The sequence below is a fragment of the Dermacentor andersoni genome, chromosome 2 (assembly GCF_023375885.2).
Source record: "Dermacentor andersoni chromosome 2, qqDerAnde1_hic_scaffold, whole genome shotgun sequence".
In the NCBI taxonomy this organism is placed as follows: domain Eukaryota; kingdom Metazoa; phylum Arthropoda; class Arachnida; order Ixodida; family Ixodidae; genus Dermacentor; species Dermacentor andersoni.
Genome location: NC_092815.1, coordinates 69,340,966 through 69,364,297, shown reverse-complemented (window position 1 = coordinate 69,364,297; position 23,332 = coordinate 69,340,966). Strand labels below are relative to the sequence as shown.

The following is a 23,332-nucleotide window of genomic DNA, read 5'->3' as shown; positions in this document are numbered from 1 at the left end:
AACATTTGTTAGACGGTGAAAAGCGCTCCCAAGAAAAGGATAAAGAAAGTCCATGTGTCAATATTTAATCAGTACAGTATCTGTCATCACATCGTGGGTAAAATGTAAATGTGTTAGCAGTAATGTGCTTGTAGCCTGAATCCTGCAAGATGATCAATCTTTATTTGCTTCCAAAACTATATTATATATCTTTGCTCGCTTTCTACAAGAACATCGAAAAAGCTTACAATATATGGTTGAATGAATTAATTTATTGTTGTGACTTTAACTATGCACCGTATGAAGAACAGATTCCCCCATAGCTAGCACAATCCTCCTCCTCCTCCATGGGCGTCTTGCGCTGGAGTTTGAGGTATAGTAGCGGTGCCTGGTGGCAGCGCGCAAAACGTTATCTGGGTAGTACCAGCTTGGGTAGTATTGAGCCCTGGCTGTGGCGAAGCATGTTTCTAGCCCGAGTTTTGCGTCGATTCGCGCTTTTTACTGCCCTGTTGCGAGTGCGAAAAAGCTCGTCACTTCATACAGACCACGCCGACCACGATGCGAGCTTGCCGCGGCCTATAGTTTAAAGAAAACGGACTCTTCGTGTGCCGTGGGACGTAATGCTGGGAGCAGAAGGAATCGGCGACGCTGATCCAGAGAGACCTAGCTCAGCCTCGAAAAAGCGTCACCGTCGTTACTTCTGCGTCGTGGGCTGCCACGAACAAGAAGGTCTGAATCCCAACATCAGATTCTACTGTTTTCCTTCAAGGCCTCACGAAGCGGAGCGTAGGGCGCGCTGTATAGTTGCAGTTCATCGCGCTGGGCAAGTGAAACTTCGCGCCATGCTGACTGCTTCGCCTGTCTTGAAGCTTGCTTGATTATATGCGTTCTAAAATTCGGTCTTTTGTACACAGACCCGACAGCAGACCGACATAGCAGCAGGCATGGCTGGTGATTCAAGATTCGAGACCCAGCCGAGCGACAATTAACAATTCGACCGGTGCGAAGTGGTGAAGTGACCAGGTGTGTGCAGATGAGCACAAATGGTCAGGCTGATTCAGTGACAATTCACTAACCCACTACGAGCAGCACAGGTTAGAGAGTTAAATGTGCTCATCCTTGACCACAAGCCAGCACGTTGAGGCAGCGCAGCAAGGTAGTATTGATTGCAGCACATCAATGTTCGAGCGCTGTCATTAAAAGCTAAATCAAGTGAGCAGCGCATGAGCTCACGCTGCAGCGCGATTCGCACGTAATTTGCTGCGAGCTCATATGCATTGCATCAGTTATTTATCAGTTGCTAAAGGGACAGATGGCCACTACTACAGTGCAGACATAACTACTTGTCTAGCGGCATTCAGTCAACAAAGATTGCTGGAGGCCTGCCATTTCGCGGCATGATAAAAGACCACTGCTGTCGTGATGCGTACCGTCGTGCGCTTGAGCAGTTCCGTATACATGATGTCTGCTTGTCGTTGCTGTGAACTCATTTATAGCAAGCATTTCCTCACGTTTGTGCGCCTGAATCTGGCAGCGTGCAAACCTTACCTGAAGTTCAACTTCGTACGCGACTCGCTTCTTTTGCGATTGACACCGCACTAAAACTTCGCCGCTTATTTCTTGAACGGCGTACATTTATTTGGCATTGCATAATTTATTACCTTTACGCAGCGTGCCACCCCTGAAAATATCTTCGGCATCCGATATTAGCTGCAAGCCGTGGTACAACAAAACCGAAAGTGGCGGGTCCATATTGTAAACATGCTTTCCAAAGCAGACGACCGAGCTTGGTACTACCCAGTTTAGGACAGAGGACACTCTTTAGCACCATTTTCGCAGCGCACCCTGGGCAATGCAACAGCCCCATATATAGCATTGTTTCGAGCGGCACAAGTGGCAAACACCATATGTTGCAAGGTCCCATTCAACAAGTTAATCACAACAGTTTTCCTTCAAGGCTAGACGAAACTAAAGCCACATGGATGCTTCGGAAGCGCAGGTGGGTTCGTTGTCACCTATACACTTGGTTTGCCTCGCGTTGTGAAGTTCCACAAATCTCACTGGAAAACAGTGTGCAAGTAAGCTAGCTATATAACTAGGTGCAGCTGGTATACACACATAAGTGCAGCATAATGGAAACCAAAACAGAGCGCAGCACTAGACGGAGACAACACTGGTTACCTGATCATCTCTCCTTTTCCAAGACTCCCAGTCGTCCCCTCGTTCCTGAGGTTTGCCAGCCTGCGGAGCGGCTTGTTTCGCATTGGCCTGTTTGAACAATGACAGTAGAGCATGAGGACATGATCATTCCTTTCAAATTATTCAAACATGAACACTAACCTCAATTTATGCAACAGACTCCACAGGCCCCAGAATTACAACAGAAGAATGCCACACACTTTAAATGCGAGAAAGTGCGGTCAGTTGTAACTACTGCTTAAACAGCCATTTAAGGAACTGCAAAGTGCGTTTTAAATTGAGAAGAGTCATTCTCCAGGCACCATAAATTCCCAGGCAGATTTAATGCGCATGGTTCCATCTTAAAAAGAGTGGTTTGAGCTGGTTACTAGTTATCGGCTGCAAAGTGAAACTACGGTGCCACCAGATTGAGGCACATAACGTAAGCCTTACGCACCTCCAGATTGCTGGGAAGCAAGTTCACATAACATAGGTAAGCATTCAATTGACCCCGCTAACATGCTAAGCACAATAAATATGTATGCACCTGTTAGTTGTAGCGGCCAGAAAGCGAACATCAAAGAAACTAATGTAGTCGGAGCATACCTGGTTTTCCGCCGGCTTCTTCTTCTTCTTGGGTTTCGGCTTGGTCGTCACGGAGTTGCGATCCCCAGCTGAACCACTCTTGGCGGGCTGCGGCTTTTTTGTTGTCTTCGAATCCTCGGGATCTTCGCCTTCAACTTTCAGAACGGCAAAACGCGAAGGCAGGATAGCGGCCATTTCACCGCAATTCGGCTGCACTTAAAAAGTACCGAGTTGGTCACGACAAAAAGAAATGGACGGCTCAGTGGCACAAAACGCAGAACGACGCAAGTCAATCAAATAGTTGCGCAGATGACTAGGCAACAAGACCACAGGCTTCTGGAGACACTGCAGACAATCACCCTTTACCAACGACTGAACCACGCGTTCAGAAAACGCAACTTTGTTTTCGTCGTCGCCGTGCACACGGTGGGAACACGTGCCGCTTAACTGACCCGATAAATCACACTGCAGAATGCCGTGGAAAATGAATCCACAAAACAGAGGTTTATAGTTTGCGAATCGGAGAAAACGCGCTTACTATGTCATCATCCCACCGCTTCAAACGTTGCTCACAACATATGACCATATGACCGCATATGACAAGGAAGACAACCAACAACATCTGGCGCGACGATCGCTTGAGAGTTCTTGCAGTTCTTGTTTCTTCAAACCGATTAAAACATAATAACGTTTTTTTGCCAAGTTATAACGCCTAAAACCTTATTTATTTTATTTACCTTATATTCAGTAACACAGAGCACTGCGTGACTTTATTTTGTTGCCCAACAGTAAAAAAAATTTAGCACTAGCTTTGGCGCTATCCGAAACAAAGAACACCACGGCACCACACATTGACTTCCTTAGCAACCATGCAAGCAACGAACTGACGCCGTCATGGCTGTCGTGGTTTGTTTTCTCGTGGTTTTACCACGATGTTGATAAGATGACAAGGTGCCCCTCGACGGCACGTTTTTTTTTTTTTTTTTTTTTTTTAGGCGCTTTATTACTTTCTCTGCTGCCATGGCCGCGGCGTCATTGAAGGCGGCTAAAAATGCAATAAGAGCTGAAATCAAGAAGCAGCTGAAGTCGATGACAGCAGAAGACAGGTTCCGACAGTCTAAGATCATACTAGACAAGGTATTTACAACTCACTTAACTTGAACACAAAACAGCATATTTAAATTAAGATACGGCGTATGTTCACCGGCTGTGTGCTACAACTGACTCTTGTCATCTGCAGTTTGTAAACCATTCCCGCTACAAGGCAAGTAAACGAATATCCATTTTTGTGAACATGGAGACAGAAGTTTCGACGGAGCCCATCATTCGACAAATCATCAACGACGGCAAAGAGTGCTTCATCCCAAAATACGAGTAAGTCTTAAAAAAAAAATTACAACGTTGGACGTCCGCGTTTTCGTTCGGAGCACTTCGTTCAACAATAATATGTGATTTTCAAATTATGTAGCGATCAGTCACAACAAATGGACATGGTCAAACTCGCATCGCTTGAAGAACTGGGGAAGCTGCCAATGACAAAGTGGCGCATCAAGCAGCACACTGATTTCGACCCGCGTGAAGAAGCACTGGTGACTGGTGAGATGTGTTACAGACATTACCACTTGATTTTTCGTCTTAATTGATCCACAGATGTAACATTTACAGCTTCGCCGTGCATACACGGATGACTGTTGCGTGTGTAAACACCGTATCACTGTTAGCAAATACGTATTTTGTGTTTGGACCTAGAAGTAGCAACTGTGCAATCCGTCTAAAATAATACATGTAAATTTCAGAAAAATATGGAACCTTTAAAAGCTCCTTTGCGGAGGAACAATGCAAAGCTGTTGCACTTATAGTCAAATAAGAAGAAAAGAGACAATGAGGCTAACAACAACCATGCCAAGAGAGGAATGTGCAGTCACCAACAATTAAAACATATAGCTTGTTGGGAGAACCATGTGTTAATCCGGCAAAACACTGTTTTTCGTGCTTGCGTATCATAGAGGGAGGGATATGGAGGAGGCGTTGGCTAATTGTATGTTTCTTTTCATGCGTCAGCGCTTCGCATAATGTGGCAGACATCGGGCACTTGAACTTCATTCGTTCAGGACTCTTGCGTAGCTAGCGCATTGTGCTCTTGTATATGTAGTGTATACAGTGTTTTTCCATAAAGTAATGAGGCTGGGCCTGGTAAAATAAATTTATTGATCCGATCGGTACATATTATTAAAATTCTTCAAAACAGTCTCCTTGGGCGTCGATACACTGCTGCCAACGCGATTCCCATGCTGCAAAGAATTCCTGGAAGTCAGTTCCCATAACCTCTTTCGCAGACTCTGTGGCAGCCTGTTGAATGGCGGTAACATTGTCGAAACTGTGACCTTTCAGGCTTCTCTTGACCTTTGGGAGTAAGAAAAAGTCTGCCGGACTCTCACCAGGGCTGTGTGGTGGCTGTGACAAGGTTGCAACCCCTATCTGGCCTAGGTAGGCGGTCACAACGAAGGCGATGTGGGTGTGGTGTTCTTGTTCATCACTCAACACTTTTGGCACCAATTTTGAACAAACTGGTGAAGTTCAAATTTTCAGAAATAATTTTGTAAATCGTTGTTCTGCACATGTTGAGGGCTTTGGCGATTAGCCTCATACTCAAATGACGGTCGGAGTCCAGGAGATTTTTTATTTTGGCCACATCTTCGTCCAAGCCACTTGTCGAAGGGAATCCAGATCACTCCATGTCTACAACAGTCTCTCGTCCGTTCTGAACTCACTGAACCACCAGAAAACCTGGGCCTTTGACAGGGCGTCGTCTTTGTAAGCATCCTTAACCAAGGCAAGTGTCTTTGAAACAATTTTGCCCAGGTGAAAGGAAAATTTAATTGTGCACCGCTGCTCCAGTGAACGCTACATTTTTGACGTTTTCTGTCGTGACACAAAAACTTGAAAACAACTATTGCGTCACTTCAGATCCTCACTGCGTCACAGCTTGGACGCTACTGCCGCCGGCCGGGCGTGTTACTTAGCTTAGAATCCTCACTACAAATCCCGCCTCCGGGAAGCGCGCTACTGTATGCTACTGGCGACTGCAGCGCCATGTGGCAGACAGTATCATTTCTTTATAGACAAACCCTGTATGTATTGTATGACTCTTGTACAGGGTGGTCATAGAATAAAGAACCTTTAAGTGGTTCTTTATGAAAGGGAACACGTGAGTGCGTGGCTCGTGCCCTGCGGAGGCTGCTTAGAGTGCCAGCAAGTGGCAGCTTGTGGCGTCATCTGTTGGCAGTAAGAATAACCAGGCATGGCCAATAGGCAAGCGCCTGCTAGAAATAGCCCCAAGATTTAAGCTGGCTCAGCCCAAATTTATGTTGGTCTTTACCCAAATTTCAGGTTGGCTCACCCCAAATTTCAAGTTGGCCCACCCCCAAATGTTAAGTGGGCGAATCCCGAAATATAGATTGGCCCACTTCCAAATTTGTTGGCCTACACGCAAATTTCAGGTTGGCCCACCCCTACAATAGGCTTCCCTATGGATTTTCTGTGGACCCTATGTGTCTCTATGGTTATTCTCTCTTATCATTCTTTTTCGATTGTTCCTCATCACTTATAAAGCTACCAATCATCTACATTTACACTATTATAATGATTAAATGTCGTAACTTCACACATGTCGCTTTTCTTTTTTTTCAGATACAAGGCAATACACTTTTCGCGCGGCGGACAGTTCTTGCTGCGGTACTCGCCAAAGAATGCTTACTCTTTGAAATACAGTGGTAGAGCCTATTAACTAGCGGGCATATGTTGGTCCTTCCACATTTCCAATGTGCACACGGCCGAGTGCGGTTTGATAGCAGCAGGTGCTGCGTTGCAGGCCCCACATGTTGGGAATCCACCTGGCGTTGGAGGCAATCCACAGCCGCTTGCCTATCAGCCGTGTCTGCTCATTCTGGTCACCAATGGATGGTGCTACAAGTGGAAGTGCTTCCCCTTGCTGCCTGTTGCTGGCACTCTAAACAGAGCCCCCGCAGAGCACAGGCCACGCGTTCGTGTGTTCCCTTTCATAAAGGACCACCCTCTACATAGTGCGTTGACTCTGGTATATAAGGTGCACTGTTTCCGAGGAAGTTGTGACCCATTTGCATTGGCCTGTGTTTGTGAAAAGCTTAAACGAAAGAGAAAAGAGCTAGGTTGCGCTGAAGTTCTCCGATGCAACTACTTGTCTCGCTCAAAATGTGGTCACTTTAACTACTTAAAGGAAAGGGGAAGTAATCACAAATATTTTTGTTAGCTCATTGCACTTTTTCTCCTATAGCATTACTTGACTCAAAATAAAAGCTTGATTGAGCATTATAACAATGCTGTGCCTCTTTTTTGTTTTTTGAATACAGGCGGCCTTGACCTTCTCGTGGTACCTGCTGTAGCCTTCACGCCACAGGGTGCCCGCCTGGGCCATGGAAAAGGATACTATGATATCTACTACAGTCGCTGCCTCAAAGCGCAAGCTCAAAGGCCTTACACTCTAGGTCTCTGCTTCTGCCAGCAAATTGTGCCAAACATACCATTAGATGACCATGACATGATTGTTGATGAGGTTCTCCATGCCTGATTGATGCTAGGACTCTGCCAGTTTTGTGATGTCGCATTTATTCTACCATGACCACTGTCACTGACAAGCATCGGGTAATAAAAGAGAGGCATATTTTATTAAATTCTTATATGTTCAGTTCTTCAAAATATGTACACAACCGTACATCTTGATGTAGGCCTGACTGATTGGGCAGGTGTATAACATCTTTTTGGAGGAGCAGTATATCACCAAACAAAACATATATTCATATTTAATAAAGGGAAAATGAGAAAGGGAAATCTATTCATAATTTTCAGTTAGTGCTAGTGACAGTACAGGAAGATGGCTAGAACACTCTTGCGCAGGCTAAAATATTTTTTTGTGCAAATTCTAACTAAATGTAGTGGCACTTCCTTACCCTTAAGGCTACTGTGCTGACTATGAAGCAAGAATTGATACACAATTTTTTTTAAATACAGTACGCAAAAATTTCTAAATAGTAATAAAAAATTATGGTTATGTGAAAGTGTTCATGTGATATTTAGGCATGATTTTATCCTGAAACTTACGGCACTTTTGCCTGGTCATTCCAAAGCGCTGTGTGGCTCTATGAAAGTCATATAAAACAACTTTAAAGTTCTATTTCGAGAAAAAGCGGGACCAGTATTAATGATATGGCTCCATTTTTGTCATTAGAGCATTCTTACACCTGCAATGTGGCTTAGTTGCTGTCTGACATTTCATAGTGATACCAAAGCACACTGAAACGACCATTTGAATGTGCCATTAAGGACATGAAATATTTATGCATGATGCCACCTCTGAAAGTACTGAAATTAAGGAATTATTCTTATTATTACTTGTAAATCGAAGCTTTCTTTGCCTACGTTGATCACTATTCTAGCAGAAATATTTGCGGATATATATGTGAAGGTTATGTGAAACTACCAGCAAAGTGGGTTATACAACCTTTGTATGCTGACGAAGTATACATATAATAATTATATTTTTAAGGCGAAAGCCACTCGTTGCAATGGCTCAAACCCGAAAAAAGCTGCGTCTAGTGCGGTGATGCAAAAGATATCATAATCAGGAATGGCTCATATCCCCGTACGCAAGCAAAGATGCAATGGCTGAATATGAATGAAGAAACGAAAGAGAGAAAGAACAAACAAAGAGAATGAAAGAAAGAAAGGAGGAAAAAAAGAGAGAACGAAAGAACCTTTAGGCAGAGCATTTGGTACTTGCATGTGTTGTTGAGGAGGTAGACCAGCAGTGCCATATGTTTACTTCACACTGCGGCTCGTTATGTCTTCAAGAAGTCTGACCCCTCTGATAAACTTAATGCATTACCCTGTGCGCAGCAGGCTTTTGCCTTCACATGTTACAGAAGTGTAACATGCTGCTGAATTTCTTTTATTATGTTAACATCCTACATGAAACGTGACATATAATGTTGGCTCACAGGCATCTCTAAAGCACACCGATCTATAAATAAAAGGGTTAATTCTATTGAACAGCTTTGCTATATTAATTTTTTTTTATTTAGCAACTAACGAAGTATGTGTGCATGCCTGTTCTCAGACACTCCTCCAGAATGGGCATTTCCCACTATGACACCTACATAAAACCTGAATATTTTATCTCGGCTTACAGGTATCCCTAAAGCACACCGATTTGTTAATAGAATGGTTAATTATATTTCACAAATTCTCTGACTTACCTTTTTTCTTTTTAGCCATTTTGTATGTGCCGCTGCAAATGTTGCCTCTTCTTGGCCAATCTTTCGGAATGGGTATGTCTCGCTGTGACACAAGAGGTACAGAATTCCTAAATAAGGCTAGGCAAATATACAAAGATCCAAATACGAATATGAATATTTAGTGTGTAGTATTCAATAATCAACTATTTGGTAGTTTAGAATACCCAAACTAACCAAGGATATCTCTACAACCGACTGTTTAAGCCTGGTTTCTGTTCTACATCTCTTAAGCAAAGTATTGCTAAATATCAGAAGCGTGACAACAGCACAAGTTTTTGAAGCAATGCAGAAACAAAGTGGGTAATCAAGCTTTGTTCTTGGTTTCGCAACAGAAACCTACGTCACAATCTGATTTTTGCTTGTATTCCGTGATTTAGTATTTTTGGCCGTCTAGCTATGCAGCAGTTTCATCTTTTACACTACAACCAATGTTATCGTCTGTGCAATGGGCGGTTTTACTTTTTTTATGGTGCAGTAGTCCTTCAGCAGTGTTTTTTTTTTTTTTTTAGCAACTTGTTATTCTTTTATTTGAAACCATACAACAGCCATTTATTCTTGGAGATCTTGTTTGCAGCCAGGATCTAAAAATGTTGAGAGGCTATTCATGCAGATATTTTAATGACACTACTAATCTTGTGTCACTGATAGTTAGGTATCTTTTTTGCATTATTCAGTGCAGGTGTTGTACTTAATGATACCGAAACATAAATCTTCCTGCTGCAAATATATGAATTTGCATTTGAGTATACTGTATTCGATTCGCATACAAAAAAAAGAATTGGCATTTGCCCACCTCTATGCCTAAATGTTCATTGATATGTGTCATAATATTCTACACCATTCTTTCCCCAACAATCATCGTACATCACTTTCATCCTTGTGGCATCGCCGAGTCCAAGTCCCCACTATGCATCTGCGTGAATTGGAGTTTGCGTTTCGGCATAGCGTGTGAACATTAAAGTACATAAACATTAACAGTGTATGACAATAAAGTTGTTACCTTTGTGGTGGATCAACAAAAACATTCCATGAGACTACTTGTTGAATGAGGTGAAAGTAAACTAAATTGTATGCATCGTTGTTAATTATAAAGCATTGAATTAACCGCTTCACAGGTTCCAGCATGTGCGTTGGATCTGCATAATTAATTTTTGTTCTGTTGTGGCAGAGGTGCAGGGGTATAAGAATATATAGTGTTGAGGTTATGTACATGACTTTTCGTTGTTGTACATGTGGCAGCACGACAGTAATGCTGAGACAGAACAGAACATTGAAAAAAAGGAAAGAAGAAAACAGAGATATAAATGCATGGAAGTACCTAGTTTCATGTAATACACACTACAAATGATACGAGCTCTTTAACTATATTGTGACTGAGAGAGAGAGAGAGAGAGAGAGAGAGAGAGAGAGTCAACCATTAATAATGCCAGCAATCACGAGGGCGGATGCAGCCTCCCTCCGCCTAGCAGACGGCTGAGATCCCCTGGGTCTCAGCGGCTGCTTTGGCTAGCTGGATGGCCCAGACCTGGTCTCACTGGTCTGAGCTGAGCAGCAGGGTCTGCCACTGCTGCTGGTTTTTAATTTTGCAACCCTCGAAAAGAGCTGCCTTGGAGTATGCCCATAGCATATGTGGCAGATCCGCTCTACCCACACATAATTTACATTGATCATTGTATTGCCCTGGATAGAATCTGCTGCAGGCCACCGGTTTAGGGTAGGTGTTTGTTTGCAGGAGACGCCAGGCTACTGCCTGTTTCTTGGTTAGCTCTGGATGAGCTGGTGGGTACCGGGCCTACCCAGCCGATAGTAATCGGTGATTTCTTTGTAGCCGACCATGCGGTCTCCTCTCGGTTCCGGCTGGGCTGGCTCACTTGCTCAGCAAGTAAGTCCTTTAGCTACATTGTGAGCCGCATCGTTGCCAGGAGAGAAGAGTGTGTGGGCGCCCAAGTAATTTGGATTTTCCCACGATGATGGTCGATGCTATTATTTAGAAATTTGAGCACCTCTGGCGAGATGCAACCTTTTGTGAAACTATGAACTGCGATCTTTGAGTCACTTATGGTAAATTTAGCTTTGGTGGAGGCCACCGCTAATGCTATTGCTAATTCCTCCGCAACTTCGGGGTTGTTCATTTTCACGGTTCTGCTCGCAAGGGGTTCTTCATCCATGTCTACCGCTACGATGGCCATCCTTTTACGTCTCTATATTTCACGGCATCTACATAGGCCATGATTTGCGCTCAATGTGGTGCGCTCTTGCCTCTTGTTGCTCCTTGTGATGCTCTGGGTGCAAGTTCTTTGACAGTGGAGGAATTTTAAAGTTCCTCCTCTTCTCTAATAGAATGCTGAGTTTCGTGCTGTGTTGTGCTTCGTAGTGAATGTTTAGTTTCCATAGAATGTGTCGCCCCATGGGGCTCTGTGTGAGTCTTTCGTATTGGGTGATGGTGTGCGCCTCGATTAGTTCATCAAGCGTGCTAGGTAGCCCCAATTCTAAGAGTTTGTTGTTGGGTGTTGTGACTGGGTTGCTAATTGCCTTTTGAACACTCGTCTAATGATGCATTCCATCTTTTTGTTTTCTGCCATGCCAAATGTTAGGTAAGATGCCACATAGACGATGCGGATGATGACGAAGGCCTGCACTAAACGAACTAGGCTGACCTTCCTCATGCCATAGTGTCTATTGGCAATCCATTTGATTAGTCTTAGTGTTTGCTGTGCGCTGTTCTGTAGCGCTTTGATGGCATCGAGTTTTCTGCCTTCCACATGCAACCAGAGTGCTAATACTTTGATCTTATCTATGAAAGGTATCGGGCCCCCGTTTACCTTGATGTTAATGCTTGGTGTTCCTCCATATTGTTTCCTGGTAGTAGGGTACACCAGCAGGAGTTCGGACTTTTCTGAGGAGATACTGAACCCCCTCTCCACTGTGTAGTGTTCAACAGCATCCGTGGCCTGCTGAAGGGTTTCCTCGATTTCACCCTCGCCGCCGCCTGTCACCCACAATGTTATGTCGTTGGCATATACAGGCTGTGGTTGAGGCCGCGGATATTGCTGAAGATTTCCGGCAGACCGATCATGGCCACATTGAAGAGAAAGCGCGACAACACTAAGCCCTGCGGCATTCCCCTACTACCCAGTTCTATGTCATCCGACTTGATTTCTCCTATCGTGATTTGAGCTGTGCGGTTCAGGAGGTAGTTCTGGACAAAGGTGTAGGCCTTTTGACTTACCCTCAGATCCTGGAAGTTCCCTAAGACAGCCTTGTACGTCATATTATCGAAGGCCTTGGTGAGGTCCAGCCCTAAGATGGCTTTTTGTCCCACTCCTCTGCCCACGAGTGAAGGATTTGATGTTTGATTTGGGGTAGGAAGTCCTGAGTGGACAGTTTCAGCCTGAACTCAAGCATCGTGAATGGATACAGGCCTCCGTCCTCCATGTAGTTGCTTAATCTAGTGAGAACGACGTGCTCCATCAGCTTCTCTGTGCACGAGGTCAGAGAGACGGGCCTGAAGTTCTCAATCAGTAATTTCTTGCCAGGTTTGGGGATCATCACCACAAGTGCAGTTTTCCACTGCCGCGGTAATGTGCCCTGCTCCCAGCACTTGTTCAGTACTTTGTGATTGTCGGGATGGATTCGTTGTTTAGGTTTTGGAGAATTTTATTTGCGATGCCATCTGGGTCCGGCCCCGACTTTGTGCATAGCCTGAGTATTTCGGCTCTCACCTTGGCCTCCATGATTTCCCCGTCTATCACGGAGTTTTCCCTGCCCATTTACATGTTCTGCAGTTCTCGCATAATGCTTCCTATGTATTTGTTCTGTATGTCGTGAATAAGTTCATCATTGGTTCCCGCGTAAGTGTGGGTGATCTTGTTGAGGTTCTGCCTGTGTGTTATTTTGCTGCCCTCAAGGCCTAAGAGACGTGACTGAGAGAGATACGTTTTTGTTGTGTACAAAGTCTCACTCTTAACATCTCAATCATCATGCTCTTCCATATATATATATATATATATATATATTCATTTTTACTATTCGTACTCGTGGCATCAACTGAAATAACCTTGCCAAATGACATATTCCAAAAGTTAGTGCAGGTGGATGCCAGAAAATAATTGGATGTGCCCTGCCAAGAGAGAGAAATGTATAATGGGAAGAAAGGCAGAGATGTTGACCTTATAGTTGCGCTCCTCTTGCCAGCAAGTCTGCACTGGTGGAAGGGGCGGCTGTACCTTTTAAAAATATTAAGTAATGCCAGGACAGTTTAATTGAAAACTAGATTACATGCCAATTGAGACACGTGTGCATTGTTTTCAACCACTACGAGCACGTCCATAGCCCAGTGGCGTAGCTAGGTCGTCTGGCACCTGGGGCCCATAGGTCTTCTGCAACAGGACACTGTATTTGTGACGTGAAGTCACACAACAACAACAACCACAGGAGGAAGGAAGGGTAGGAAGGTCAACCAGCTGCATGTCCGATTTGCTACCCTAGACAGGGAAAGGTGTTTAATTGATGAAAAGAAAGGAGGGGGAGGGAAAAAGGTACTATCAGTGTGAATACGTGCGATTGTCCATAACTTCATGCCTATAATTGGTCACTGAGGCCAGTCGATTTCATGAAATGTAGCAGTGCCCGCATCGCTTCGTGAGCCTGCGACACGTGTGACCATGGTCCAGGAATCTTAGTCTGTGAAAATGGTCTGCCAATCGGTTTGACACCCTCCAAAGAAGGTCGCCTTCGATCTCGTAGAGAATACAAAAATGCAACACGTGCTCGATCGTCTCTTCGCATTTGCACGAGTCACAAATCGGTGTGTCGGTCATTCCAGTAAGGAATGAGTAGGCTTTTGTAAAAGCCGCCTCTAACCAGAGGCAGCAATTGATTCAATGAACCAAGTAGCCCAAAAATCTGCACTCTTGGCACAGTAAGGTTGCACCACGGCAGGAGAAGTTCGATGGAATCCGCAGCTTCAATGTAGGATCCAGCTGGTGGAGATGGCAGTTGGAGAAAATCGGGGTGTTTCACAAAGTTTCAGTCTTGGTTTGAGCAAGCAAACAATTTCTCACAGCGTCTGTCCTTGATAAGGGTATGGGAAGCGTCAGGGTTTCTTTATGGACTGACCGAGCGGCATCATCAGCAAGGTCATTTTCGATGATACCACAGTGCACCGGGAGCCGTTGGAAGATGATGTCAGGTCCATTTATGAGGGCTTCATTGAGAATTTCTTTGATTTCAAACACCAGTTGTTCACGTGTCTTGTGTCATAAGGCTGGCTGCAGATGCTGAAGGGCTGCCTTGGAGTCACAAAAAATGACCCACTTTCGAGGTTTGAATTGTGCAATGTAATTAACAGCGGCACGTAGAGCAGCAGGTTCTGTTGCCGTAGAGGTTGCTATATGGGACACTTTGAAAGTAGTTGTAACTTGTAAGGCCGGGATGATAGCAGCACTTGTGGAGCTGGTGGCTGAGACAGATCCATCAGTGTAAATGTGCGTTCTTTGTTCATATGACTTGTTCAGTAATGACAGTGTGAACTGACATAGAGCCACTGTTGATTGATGGGTCTTCTTCATAATTCCTGGAATCGTGAGATGTACTTGTGGCTGTCATAGGCACCAGAGTGGTAACAGTGGTCTTGCTGCTGGGCAAAGCCCGACGGAAGGTAGCCTTGATGTGTCGCAGAAAGTTTGGAAAATATGGCTTGAGGTCTTTGTACTGGGAAAGCAGCAATATAGTGACTGGGTAATGTGTGCTCTAAGGTTGTCAACCGTTATATATGTTGGAACCAAGTAGTCTCTAGCAATCATGATTGTTGCATGAGTCGAGGTGCATCGAGGTAAGACATGTCTGTAGAGCCTGGCCTTGGAAACTTTCGAGGGTACAAATATTTGCCAAAACCGGCAAGCTGTAATGTAAAAAGCCCAGAAGCAGTGATCTGTACAGCTGCAGCATGGACCATACCAACGTGCTCCAGGTTTTTGCACACAGGAACCTCATTATTTGTACAAATGAAATTAGTCTCCGCTTCAGGTAGATGTAGCGGGGGCTCCACAAAAGGGCCCTGTCAATAATCACACCTAAAAAGCGGTGATACTTCTGGTATTTGATACTCTAGCCATTTAGAGACACAGGGTATGGTGCCATGGGTTTGCGCATTAACGCGATTAACTTGCATTTTTCGATGGATACACTAAAGCCTTGTTTGCGGAGATACAAACAAGTTTGGGTGGCTACCCACTGAATTCTTGCACGCACTTGAAGATGAGTCGCCGCAGGAGACGAAAGACAAATATCATCAGCGCAGATTGATAGGTGAATTGTCTTAGGTAATATTTCACCAAGGCCAACCACAGTTGGATTAAAGAGAATAGGGCTCAATGCCCTGCCCTGTGGGATGCAACCATGACAACAACAACAAAATGACAAAGAGATGGTTACCTATGACTAGGAGACAGTGTTTTTATTCAACACTGCGAAACTAATAAAGGGAAAATCAGACATCCACCCGTTCGTAGCAATTGCTACAAAGGAAACCCATACGGGTTCCTCGAAAGAAAAGCCTCATAGTTGAAGAAAAATTCGTCCTGGTCCGGGACTCGAACCTGGGACCACCGCCTTTCCGGGGCAGCCGCTTTACCATCTGAGCTAACCAGGCGGCTAGCAGATGGCAGGGCGAAGTCGAATTTGTCGACAACACACGAAGCAAAGGCAACAGGCAACATTTTCCCTTTATTAATTACTTCTCTCCACCTTGCGGGTTTTCGCAGAACTACTACGTCAAACACATTTTCCCTTTATTAATTACTTCTCTCCACCTTGCGGGTTTTCGCAGAACTACTACGTCAAACACTGCGAAACTGATACAAAACTGATAAATGGAACACTGTATAGGGCTGACGCGCTGGAGTTTTGAACGCGACATGGCAGCAGTCAACGAAGTTGGCTGGGTAGTATTGAAAATACGCCGTCCTGTAGAGCAACACGGGTCTCACTTGTTTTGTGCATAGTTCTCGCACTTGAAAAGTGTTTGACACGAACATAGGGCGTTGTGCACTATCGAATGCCGCACAGGTCATGGAATGTAGGCGCTTTTTGTTCGACAAACCGTGCTGAAGGCAGGCGGACCTGGTGAATTGGTAGCAAACTCTAGAATAATATGCCAGACTAGCTCAAGCAGTGCGCAGTCTCCAAGCATCGTCACCGCCATTATTGATGCATAGCGAATTGTCATGAAGGTCATCGGCCTGACACGCTGGAATTTTCAACACACTGTGTGACGACTTGGTGGCGACCAACAAAACGGCTGGGTAATATACAAGTCGCAGCTCTCCTCATTAAGTTGTGCTGTCACCGGGCTGTATACAGCTGTTCTCACTTGCTTTGTTTATGTGTTTAGGGTACATTTGTTGTTTCATTTTGGTGTTCAGCTATTGGAAAAGGCACCTGCATTTGCTGAGAGAGTAGCCTGTAGATCATCTCGTCAAGAGTGCGTCCCATTTTAGCTTAACCATGAAAAAAGGTGCATGCGGGTGATTTCTTTTTATTATAAAACTGCCATGCACAGGAATTTACATAACCTAAAGCAATTTCTTATGGTGAAGCGGCCCGCCTAATTAAGCAAAGGTCCATATACATAGAGCACTTGAACCTGTTTCAGAATGCGTTGCTGAGAGAACAAGCGAAAGAAAATTGATCGACTGAGGTGGCACAGTCAGTAGCAGCAATAACATATATGGTACTGTATATAAAAAGTGGTGTTTAAACAGCCATTGTCACATTATATGTTACTGTAAAGAATGACAACAAACGAAACTGTTGCTGCAGCATCGTTCTTCTGAAAAAAAATACATAAAAAGCTACTGTTCATCTGCGCTAAGGCTACAGACACTCAATCACGGTATTCACTGATTGCCATGTCTGGAAATGCGCTTTTGCCGCATAAGCATGCATGTGGCCGGCAGTCTCAGTGTCAACACATGTCAGAACCCCTCAAGCTGAGTTTGGTGCTAACGCCAGCAGATTATTATATTAGTTTCATTAGACAACCAATTCATTGTTATATTGGGCAACAGTTCTGAGTTGGAGCACCTGCTTAAGCAAATAGATACATATTGCAGCAGTCTGACGTTGCAGCTTGGTATCGCGCGACTTGATCAGCAGACGCACGAAAGCGGTAGTGCACCGAAACGGCATCTGCGACTTCTCGTGCGCAGTGCACGCATTCGGCACAACGCTTTGCTTCCTTGGCGACGGAAGGCATGCTACAAAGCCTCCCATGCACGAAATTCTCCAAAATTCCCACCGCGGCGCAACTGAGACGACCAGATATACTGCGGAGCCATGCATTCACCAGCAGGGCATCGCGTCATAGAATAAAGAACCATCGCGTTTTGTACTACCCGAAACCTAAAAGCGCGGCATAGAGGGCTCTGTTGACCGGCGTTTCCGCAGCGCCGCCTAGGCAACCTGTCGGGCCCATACATACTGACGACAAACAAACGAACAAACTATGGTGGGACATAAACGCATCGCACATGAAACGTTCCGCTACTATTTACGCTCAGCCAAGCCGGCGGAAAGATGCGGGCATGGATGCGGGTCTTCAGAAATATGACCCCCCCCCCCCCCCCCCCCCCCGTTACTACGCCACTGTCCACAGCCTCCTTTTGCAAAGTTCGTCCTGCGTGTGAGCACGATTGCGGCCGTTCCGTTAGTTCTGTTGTTGGACAGCACGTTGCCGCACAATTTCGGAGGCCGTACTACCGCGTGTATTGTATGAAACTCCATGGCGTGGATGAAGGGGATTTGGTTGTTCTGTGGCAAATGGAACACGCTAAGCACATTTTGCACGCGTGAATCGAACAGAACCTATCTGCAACAGCCCGTCTTTATTCTATCAGCCCGTTACCTCGACGCATTTTCTCAAAGACACGATACCTTATTTGTAGGAATTCTGTGACGGTACGATGGTACCACGCATGGAAGTAGAAACTTCCTTCCGCCGTGGTAAGACACGCATAGATTTGGTATATAGCTTGGACGTCATGGCAGCCATTTTCACAAAATCCAATCTTGAAGGTCTTGCGAGCGCTTGTGAGTCTTGCTTGGCATGTGTTGCTTGGCACGAAAAGTGACGTAATGTCATTCGTGATTTTTTTGATAATTTCTAATAAGTTATTATAGTGCTTCACAGTGCAGCGCCTACCTCGGCCCCGGGCAGCCTAAAGCCCTTCCATACACGTTTTCGCCGACGGTGGTGGCGCGTGGATCGAAGGGCTTTGGGCCAGCCCAATGTCAACGCCATCATGATTACTGCCGATATCGCAATGTCGCCATGTTTAGATGGACTGCCACGGACTGCTGCGGCGGCTGCCGGGACTGTTTTTCTCGGTGAGTGATGCAAATCCGCGCGCATCTGATCAATTAGGTTGCAACAGAACGTCAGCGTGACCGCTTTACTATTCTTAATACTGTATTCTTTCTGTGGATGGTAATATTTTTCTCGTGGCTTATTGTATTAATCATATTCATCCACATTTTGTCATGCGCATATTGATCGCATGCATCATCATATCATGCCCACGTATATAAATGTATTCACAGCCGCGAAAAATAGCTACAATGCTTGCTTACATAATGCATATTCATTACATGTTTTGGGCGTGCTTTGCAACGCGAGGTGAACGCATACATTTGCTGTGTTTGGTATCGACACGGTTCTTGGTTACGTTGGACGAACGTAGACCTCATGCTTAGCGTGTACGCAAAGCATGTGTGTGCACGCAAAGCAATAAGGGTGTGAACGCATTTTTTTTTACCTTCCAAGCGTAACGTGATTTGTTCATGGCGTAAATTCTTACGGACACAATTCTGGACAATGACATCCATGAATCGAATGTGAGTGCTATATGCTATAGTGCACTACCGTAGTGAACTTGGCTGGCATAATGCATCTAAGCTGTGTTTTAACGAACACTCGAATGATGAAAAATCTGAGATCCAACACAGAAGTGCTTTGGTGAATATCAACTTTCTGATAAGTGGTTGCTTGGCTGTTCATATCGGGACTTCTTGAACTGCGTTTAGACACGTCCTTTCGTTCTCTTTCACACAGAGGCCAGAGTTGTCACAGTAAACGGATCAGGCTTGCCAGTGACCATGTGTCCTGACAATCATCGCAAAGCATCACTACCTACCCCTAGGTAAGTGCTAACGCTCTGTCATCTTGTGCCAATGGTGTATTTACTATGATGATTAGTAGAGCAATCCAACACCGAAATGTACTTGAGGAGGACTAAATTTTTCTGATTTTGCCTTTATTGACAGTGTAACATTGAAATACTTCTGTGTGTTTTTGAAAAGCATTGCTTTCTTGCTTTCAGCAAAGTGTGGTGTGCAAGTGTGACCAACCACCGTTTCAATGCAGGTGAGTGCAGAATTCCTCTTTTGATCTAAGTAGATCAGAATGTATTGTTAAAATTAGTTGTAGGTGATGAAAAATATTGACGTTCGAATATTGTAAGAAATGAATTGATTATTCATCCACTGATATTTTGCAATGCTTGGGTTTTGTAAGGAAGGACACTGCCTGAAGAGTTCTTGTAGATATGAAACATTTCATGGGTATGGCAGTTGACCGCTTTTCGTGGGAGTGATGCAGATCTTGGAGCGTCCAATATGTTAGGTGGGTAGCAAGTCAACTAGACCGCTTTTCTGCTCTTGATACTGTACTCTTCCTGTTGATATCAGTATTTTGCCTAAATTATTGTAATAATTATATTCTTCCTCATATTGTGTGCATATCACTTTTATCAGCATCGCTCAGGTCTGTGCATGTATATAACTCCCTTGTGTTTTCACTGTCATGAAGAATGCGTAGAAAGCTTGCTTACAGAACTGATTTTCACGATATGTTTGAGGCACGCTGCAAAACGCAAGGTGAAAGCGTGAATTTCCTCTATTTAGTATCAACATGGTGCTTGGTTATGTTGGACGGGTGTGTATAGAGCTCATGCTAAAGGTGCAGAGAGTGGGGTGTGATTTAAGTTCACCTTTCTTTTTTCCAGGCATGACATGATTTGTTTATGGTGTGAATACTTATGGCCACAATTCTTGACAATGGCATCTGTGAACACAATGTGAGTACTGTAGTCATGCTATTTTGACTTGTCAGAGTATCGTAGTTAATTATTTTTCATAACGCATCCGAGTTGTATTATAGTGTATGCTCAAATGATGAAAAATCTGAGATCCAACTCAGAATTGCTTTGGTGAATATCAACTTTTCTGATAAATGTGTGCTTGGCTGTTGTTAGCAAGATTTCTTAGGCTGTAATGTTAAACACACCCTTTCATTCCTTCACATAGAGGCCAGTCTTGACACAGGAAACTGACCAGCTTGTCAGTGATCATGATTCCCGACACAAAGCATCCCTACCAACCTCTAGGTAAGTTCTAGAGCTTTGAAATCTTGTGCCAAAAGTGAACTGTGATGATTAGTAGAGCAATCCAACACCGAAGTATACTTGAGGAGAACTAAATTTTGCTGATTTTGTTTGCATTGAGGTTATAAATTTAAATGCCTTTGTGTATGTTAAATATCTTTGTCTTTTGCTTTCAGCATGGTGTGGTGTGCAAGTGTGACCACCCTTTCAAATAAGGTGAGTGTAGAATTCTTTTGATCTGGACTAGATCGAAATGTATTGTGAAAATAGGTTGTAGGTGATGAAAAATACTGAGATCCAACACTGATAAGAAATGAGTTGATTATTCAGCCACTGATTTTTGCAATGCTTGGGCTTTGTAAGGAAGGACACTTCCAGAAGAGTTGATAGATTTGATACATTTCAGGGGTTTGAAGGCAATGGACCATGCAGCGGAATGTGCGGAACCCTGTTGGTGAGATTCTTGGACAACTTATGCTTACTCTTTTTTTTTTTTTTTGAAATAATCCAATGCAGTTTCACCAAGTTTTTTGTTCCTTTCAGCATTCTTGCTCCAGCACATCTACAAGAACTAAGCAGTTCCGTGGAAGTCACCTTCTTCACTGAAGATCCTGTTTCTGCAGATAGTGTGTGTTTGCATTTGATGCACTTGTTATTAAGCACTTGTAGATGGCTTGCATGTGCCTTAGTGCTGTTCTGAAGCACCGTTAGTAGCATCCACGGTATAGGTGGATTTTATTTAGCAGGTTAGGCCAAAATGAAAGTTTGTCTTGCTGGTGGTCTTGCTGGTGCAAGTTGTCCATTGTACTGCTATATTAGGACATGGCATTGTGGCACCTATGGTACAGACATTTATGCAGCTGCAGTGTGCTTTGTGGACTAGGTTTTCATTGTTGTGGTGATGCTTTCAAAGTTGACTTGCACAGCATTTTTCTTTTTCATGGCATAATCAGTTTCTTTGGCAATATACTTTGCACGTTCTTAGCCAATTCGGGCCAGAATGTGCTGCAACTGTATCATTGATATCGCCCTCTCATTTGTGCACTAATGTCGTGGTGTTTTGTTGGCAGACGATCAAATGAATTGTCTTTTCGCTCTTGGCAACAGTGGCCATGGCGATTTGAAAAGTGGTCTTTTGCTTATTTATTTGCACTTGGGTGTGCCTTTGTCTCAGCTCTGTTTGCACGCATTCCGCTGTCAATATTAACTGGTGGTAGGTGCTGTGCATTCTGCCCTCATAAGTATTGTGCTTGTTTGCTAAATTTACACTTGTGGCTTCTAGACTTGATGTCACTGTTAGAGAATGAAACTTTAAATATTGTTCTTTTGCATTTTGTTGCTGGAGCCCTTTAGAGTTGTGTATTTGTAACTTAATGTGGATGACACTATCTGCACAAATTAACATGGTACAGGTTTAAACAAATGCAGGGTATCCTTGCCTTAATGTAAATGTGTTGATTGTGGGAGACAAATATGCTCGTCCTGCATAAATTGCTATGCACTTCCACTGCCCATTCTCATAGTTACATAAATTATTTGTAGAGGTAATGCTAATAGATTCTTTTTCTTTTTTTTTTTACCCTGCTCAACAGTTCCTTTCATGTGATCTAATTCTGCTTCTTTGGCTAGTTTTCGCGTACTGAAAGTTGTGTACCCAAAATTGCTTGAGAAAATCTCTTGCCTTAATAGTTTTCCTTCGTGTAGGCTCTTTCTGGCTTTAGAGTGAAAAAGATATTTTCCGTATGCGTTGTATAAAAGAAAGTCAGCCATGACAGCTAGCCTGTGCACGCACAAAAAAAGCTGGTAAGAAATAAGGTTCAGAATTTTGCTCCGGAATTTTGTAATATTCAGTCTTGCGGTATGTGAACACTATCTGGATGGTAGGGATTTTGTAATCATACGAGCAAGGACAGTGTGGGAAAAAAATTGATGGCAATCAAGAGAAAGCTGTTGAGAACATTCGCTGATATTTTTTGCCACTATGCAAGATAGCTGTGTATGGCTCATGATGGTGTGCCACCACCTCGTTCTTATAACTCGTAACTCGTCATACTACTGGGCCCTATTATGCACCTAAAAGCACCAAATGATAATAGTTTATCACCTTTGATGATGATGTTGGAACAGTTACCAAGAAAAGGTTCACAGAAATAGTCTCCAGATAAGTGCCCCCCAAAATGTGTGCTCACATTTCGAAAGATAGGATGAGCTAGACTGAGGCTCATTCTTTCCTTATGCAGTGTGGCGATTCTCGAAGGCACATCGGTCCCAATTTATACAGGCATATCGGCGGCTGACTGACGAACAGTGCATGGAAGTGTTTCCTAGTCATCGGGAGAGGTGGCGCATCCAGAAGGTGGTCGGAGCCTTGGAGATGTATCCAACGCAGACCATCCGTGGCATGGCTCAACTCATTGGCATGTCTAAGACTCGTGTGTACGAGACACTCAGAGATGCTTTTTCCAAGCTTGAAGATTATGGTTATGATTGAATTACCATTGTTGCCAAAGATGTAAATAAAAGATACTGAGTAATGGTATGTTCATTTTGAATTGCATATCTTAATAGGTCCACTTTAAAGCATAAGGCCAAGTTGAATACCCTGAATTTTTTCAAAGATGTTTGAATCTGTGCTTACATGCGCAATTCATCAGATAGCATTTCTTAAAACAGGTGCTGTGTTGCTTCTTCGAAAGGACAGCACCGGACCTTGTCCAGTGTCGCTGAAAGTACCGAAACAGGTGCCTGAACTGTTCAGTTTTTAGCATTAAGTATAAGCAAGTAAAGAGTATTTGGAAGTATGTGTGGGCATTCTCGGCA

The 23,332-nt window shown here is 44.0% G+C and overlaps 3 protein-coding genes across 9 annotated transcripts in view; 2 read left to right on the top strand and 1 right to left on the bottom strand.

Moving 5' to 3' along the window:
* LOC126541906 (G kinase-anchoring protein 1-like) overlaps window positions 1–18,139 on the bottom strand; it is a 67,088-nt gene extending 48,949 nt beyond the window's left edge. Inside the window, exons 1-4 of one of the 2 annotated variants that reach the window (XM_050188870.3) lie at window positions 18,006–18,139; window positions 9,033–9,114; window positions 2,764–2,957; window positions 2,161–2,247 (exon numbers count right to left, since the gene is read on the bottom strand). In XM_050188870.3, coding sequence (XP_050044827.2) covers window positions 2,161–2,247; window positions 2,764–2,957; window positions 9,033–9,051 — 300 coding nt within the window. In that variant the 5' untranslated portion in view covers window positions 9,052–9,114; window positions 18,006–18,139. Of the gene's footprint in view, window positions 1–2,160; window positions 2,248–2,763; window positions 2,958–9,032; window positions 9,115–9,864; window positions 9,997–18,005 lie in introns of those variants that run through there. The other variant, XM_055077002.2, reaches the window with a different exon arrangement.
* Mthfs (methenyltetrahydrofolate synthetase) lies at window positions 2,939–7,451 on the top strand. Its single transcript, XM_050188871.3, has 4 exons — window positions 2,939–3,879; window positions 3,983–4,116; window positions 4,211–4,338; window positions 7,131–7,451. The coding sequence occupies exons 1-4, from the start codon at window positions 3,763–3,765 to the stop codon at window positions 7,346–7,348; spliced, it is 597 nt and encodes a 198-aa protein (XP_050044828.1). The 5' UTR covers window positions 2,939–3,762; the 3' UTR covers window positions 7,349–7,451.
* A 206-nt stretch (window positions 18,140–18,345) lies between the features above and the next one.
* LOC126541908 (uncharacterized) lies at window positions 18,346–23,051 on the top strand. 6 transcript variants are annotated; one of them, XR_011892766.1, is made up of 10 exons: window positions 18,346–18,458; window positions 19,183–19,270; window positions 19,451–19,494; window positions 19,645–19,752; window positions 20,135–20,206; window positions 20,436–20,515; window positions 20,689–20,728; window positions 20,919–20,966; window positions 21,056–21,140; window positions 22,753–23,051. XR_011892766.1 is itself a non-coding variant. In XM_072286423.1 (10 exons), the coding sequence occupies exons 5-10, from the start codon at window positions 20,168–20,170 to the stop codon at window positions 22,807–22,809; spliced, it is 366 nt and encodes a 121-aa protein (XP_072142524.1). In that variant the 5' UTR covers window positions 18,352–18,458; window positions 19,183–19,270; window positions 19,451–19,494; window positions 19,645–19,752; window positions 20,135–20,167; the 3' UTR covers window positions 22,810–23,051. The 6 variants fall into 6 exon arrangements, 4 of the variants coding, with proteins under 4 accessions (XP_072142524.1, XP_072142525.1, XP_072142523.1 ...); XM_072286423.1 differs by having other exon boundaries at window positions 18,352–18,458; window positions 21,039–21,140; XM_072286424.1 differs by lacking the exon at window positions 19,645–19,752 and having other exon boundaries at window positions 18,352–18,458.
* Window positions 23,052–23,332: the final 281 nt, after the last annotated feature.

What these genes read in the sequence shown, in the direction of transcription:
- Mthfs (XM_050188871.3), top strand. Translation starts at nt 3,763, where the DNA reads ATGGCCGCGGCGTCATTGAAGGCGGCTAAAAATGCAATAAGAGCTGAA. An exon ending in TGCTTCATCCCAAAATACGA is followed by an intron (nt 4,117 to 4,210) that starts GTAAGTCTTAAA and finishes CAAATTATGTAG; the next exon opens with CGATCAGTCACAACAAATGG. An exon ending in TGAAGAAGCACTGGTGACTG is followed by an intron (nt 4,339 to 7,130) that starts GTGAGATGTGTT and finishes TTTTGAATACAG; the next exon opens with GCGGCCTTGACCTTCTCGTG.
- LOC126541908 (XM_072286422.1), top strand. Translation starts at nt 20,168, where the DNA reads ATGGCCACAATTCTTGACAATGGCATCTGTGAACACAAT. An exon ending in GAATGTGCGGAACCCTGTTG is followed by an intron (nt 20,967 to 21,038) that starts GTGAGATTCTTG and finishes AGTTTCACCAAG; the next exon opens with TTTTTTGTTCCTTTCAGCAT. An exon ending in ATCCTGTTTCTGCAGATAGT is followed by an intron (nt 21,141 to 22,752) that starts GTGTGTTTGCAT and finishes TTCCTTATGCAG; the next exon opens with TGTGGCGATTCTCGAAGGCA.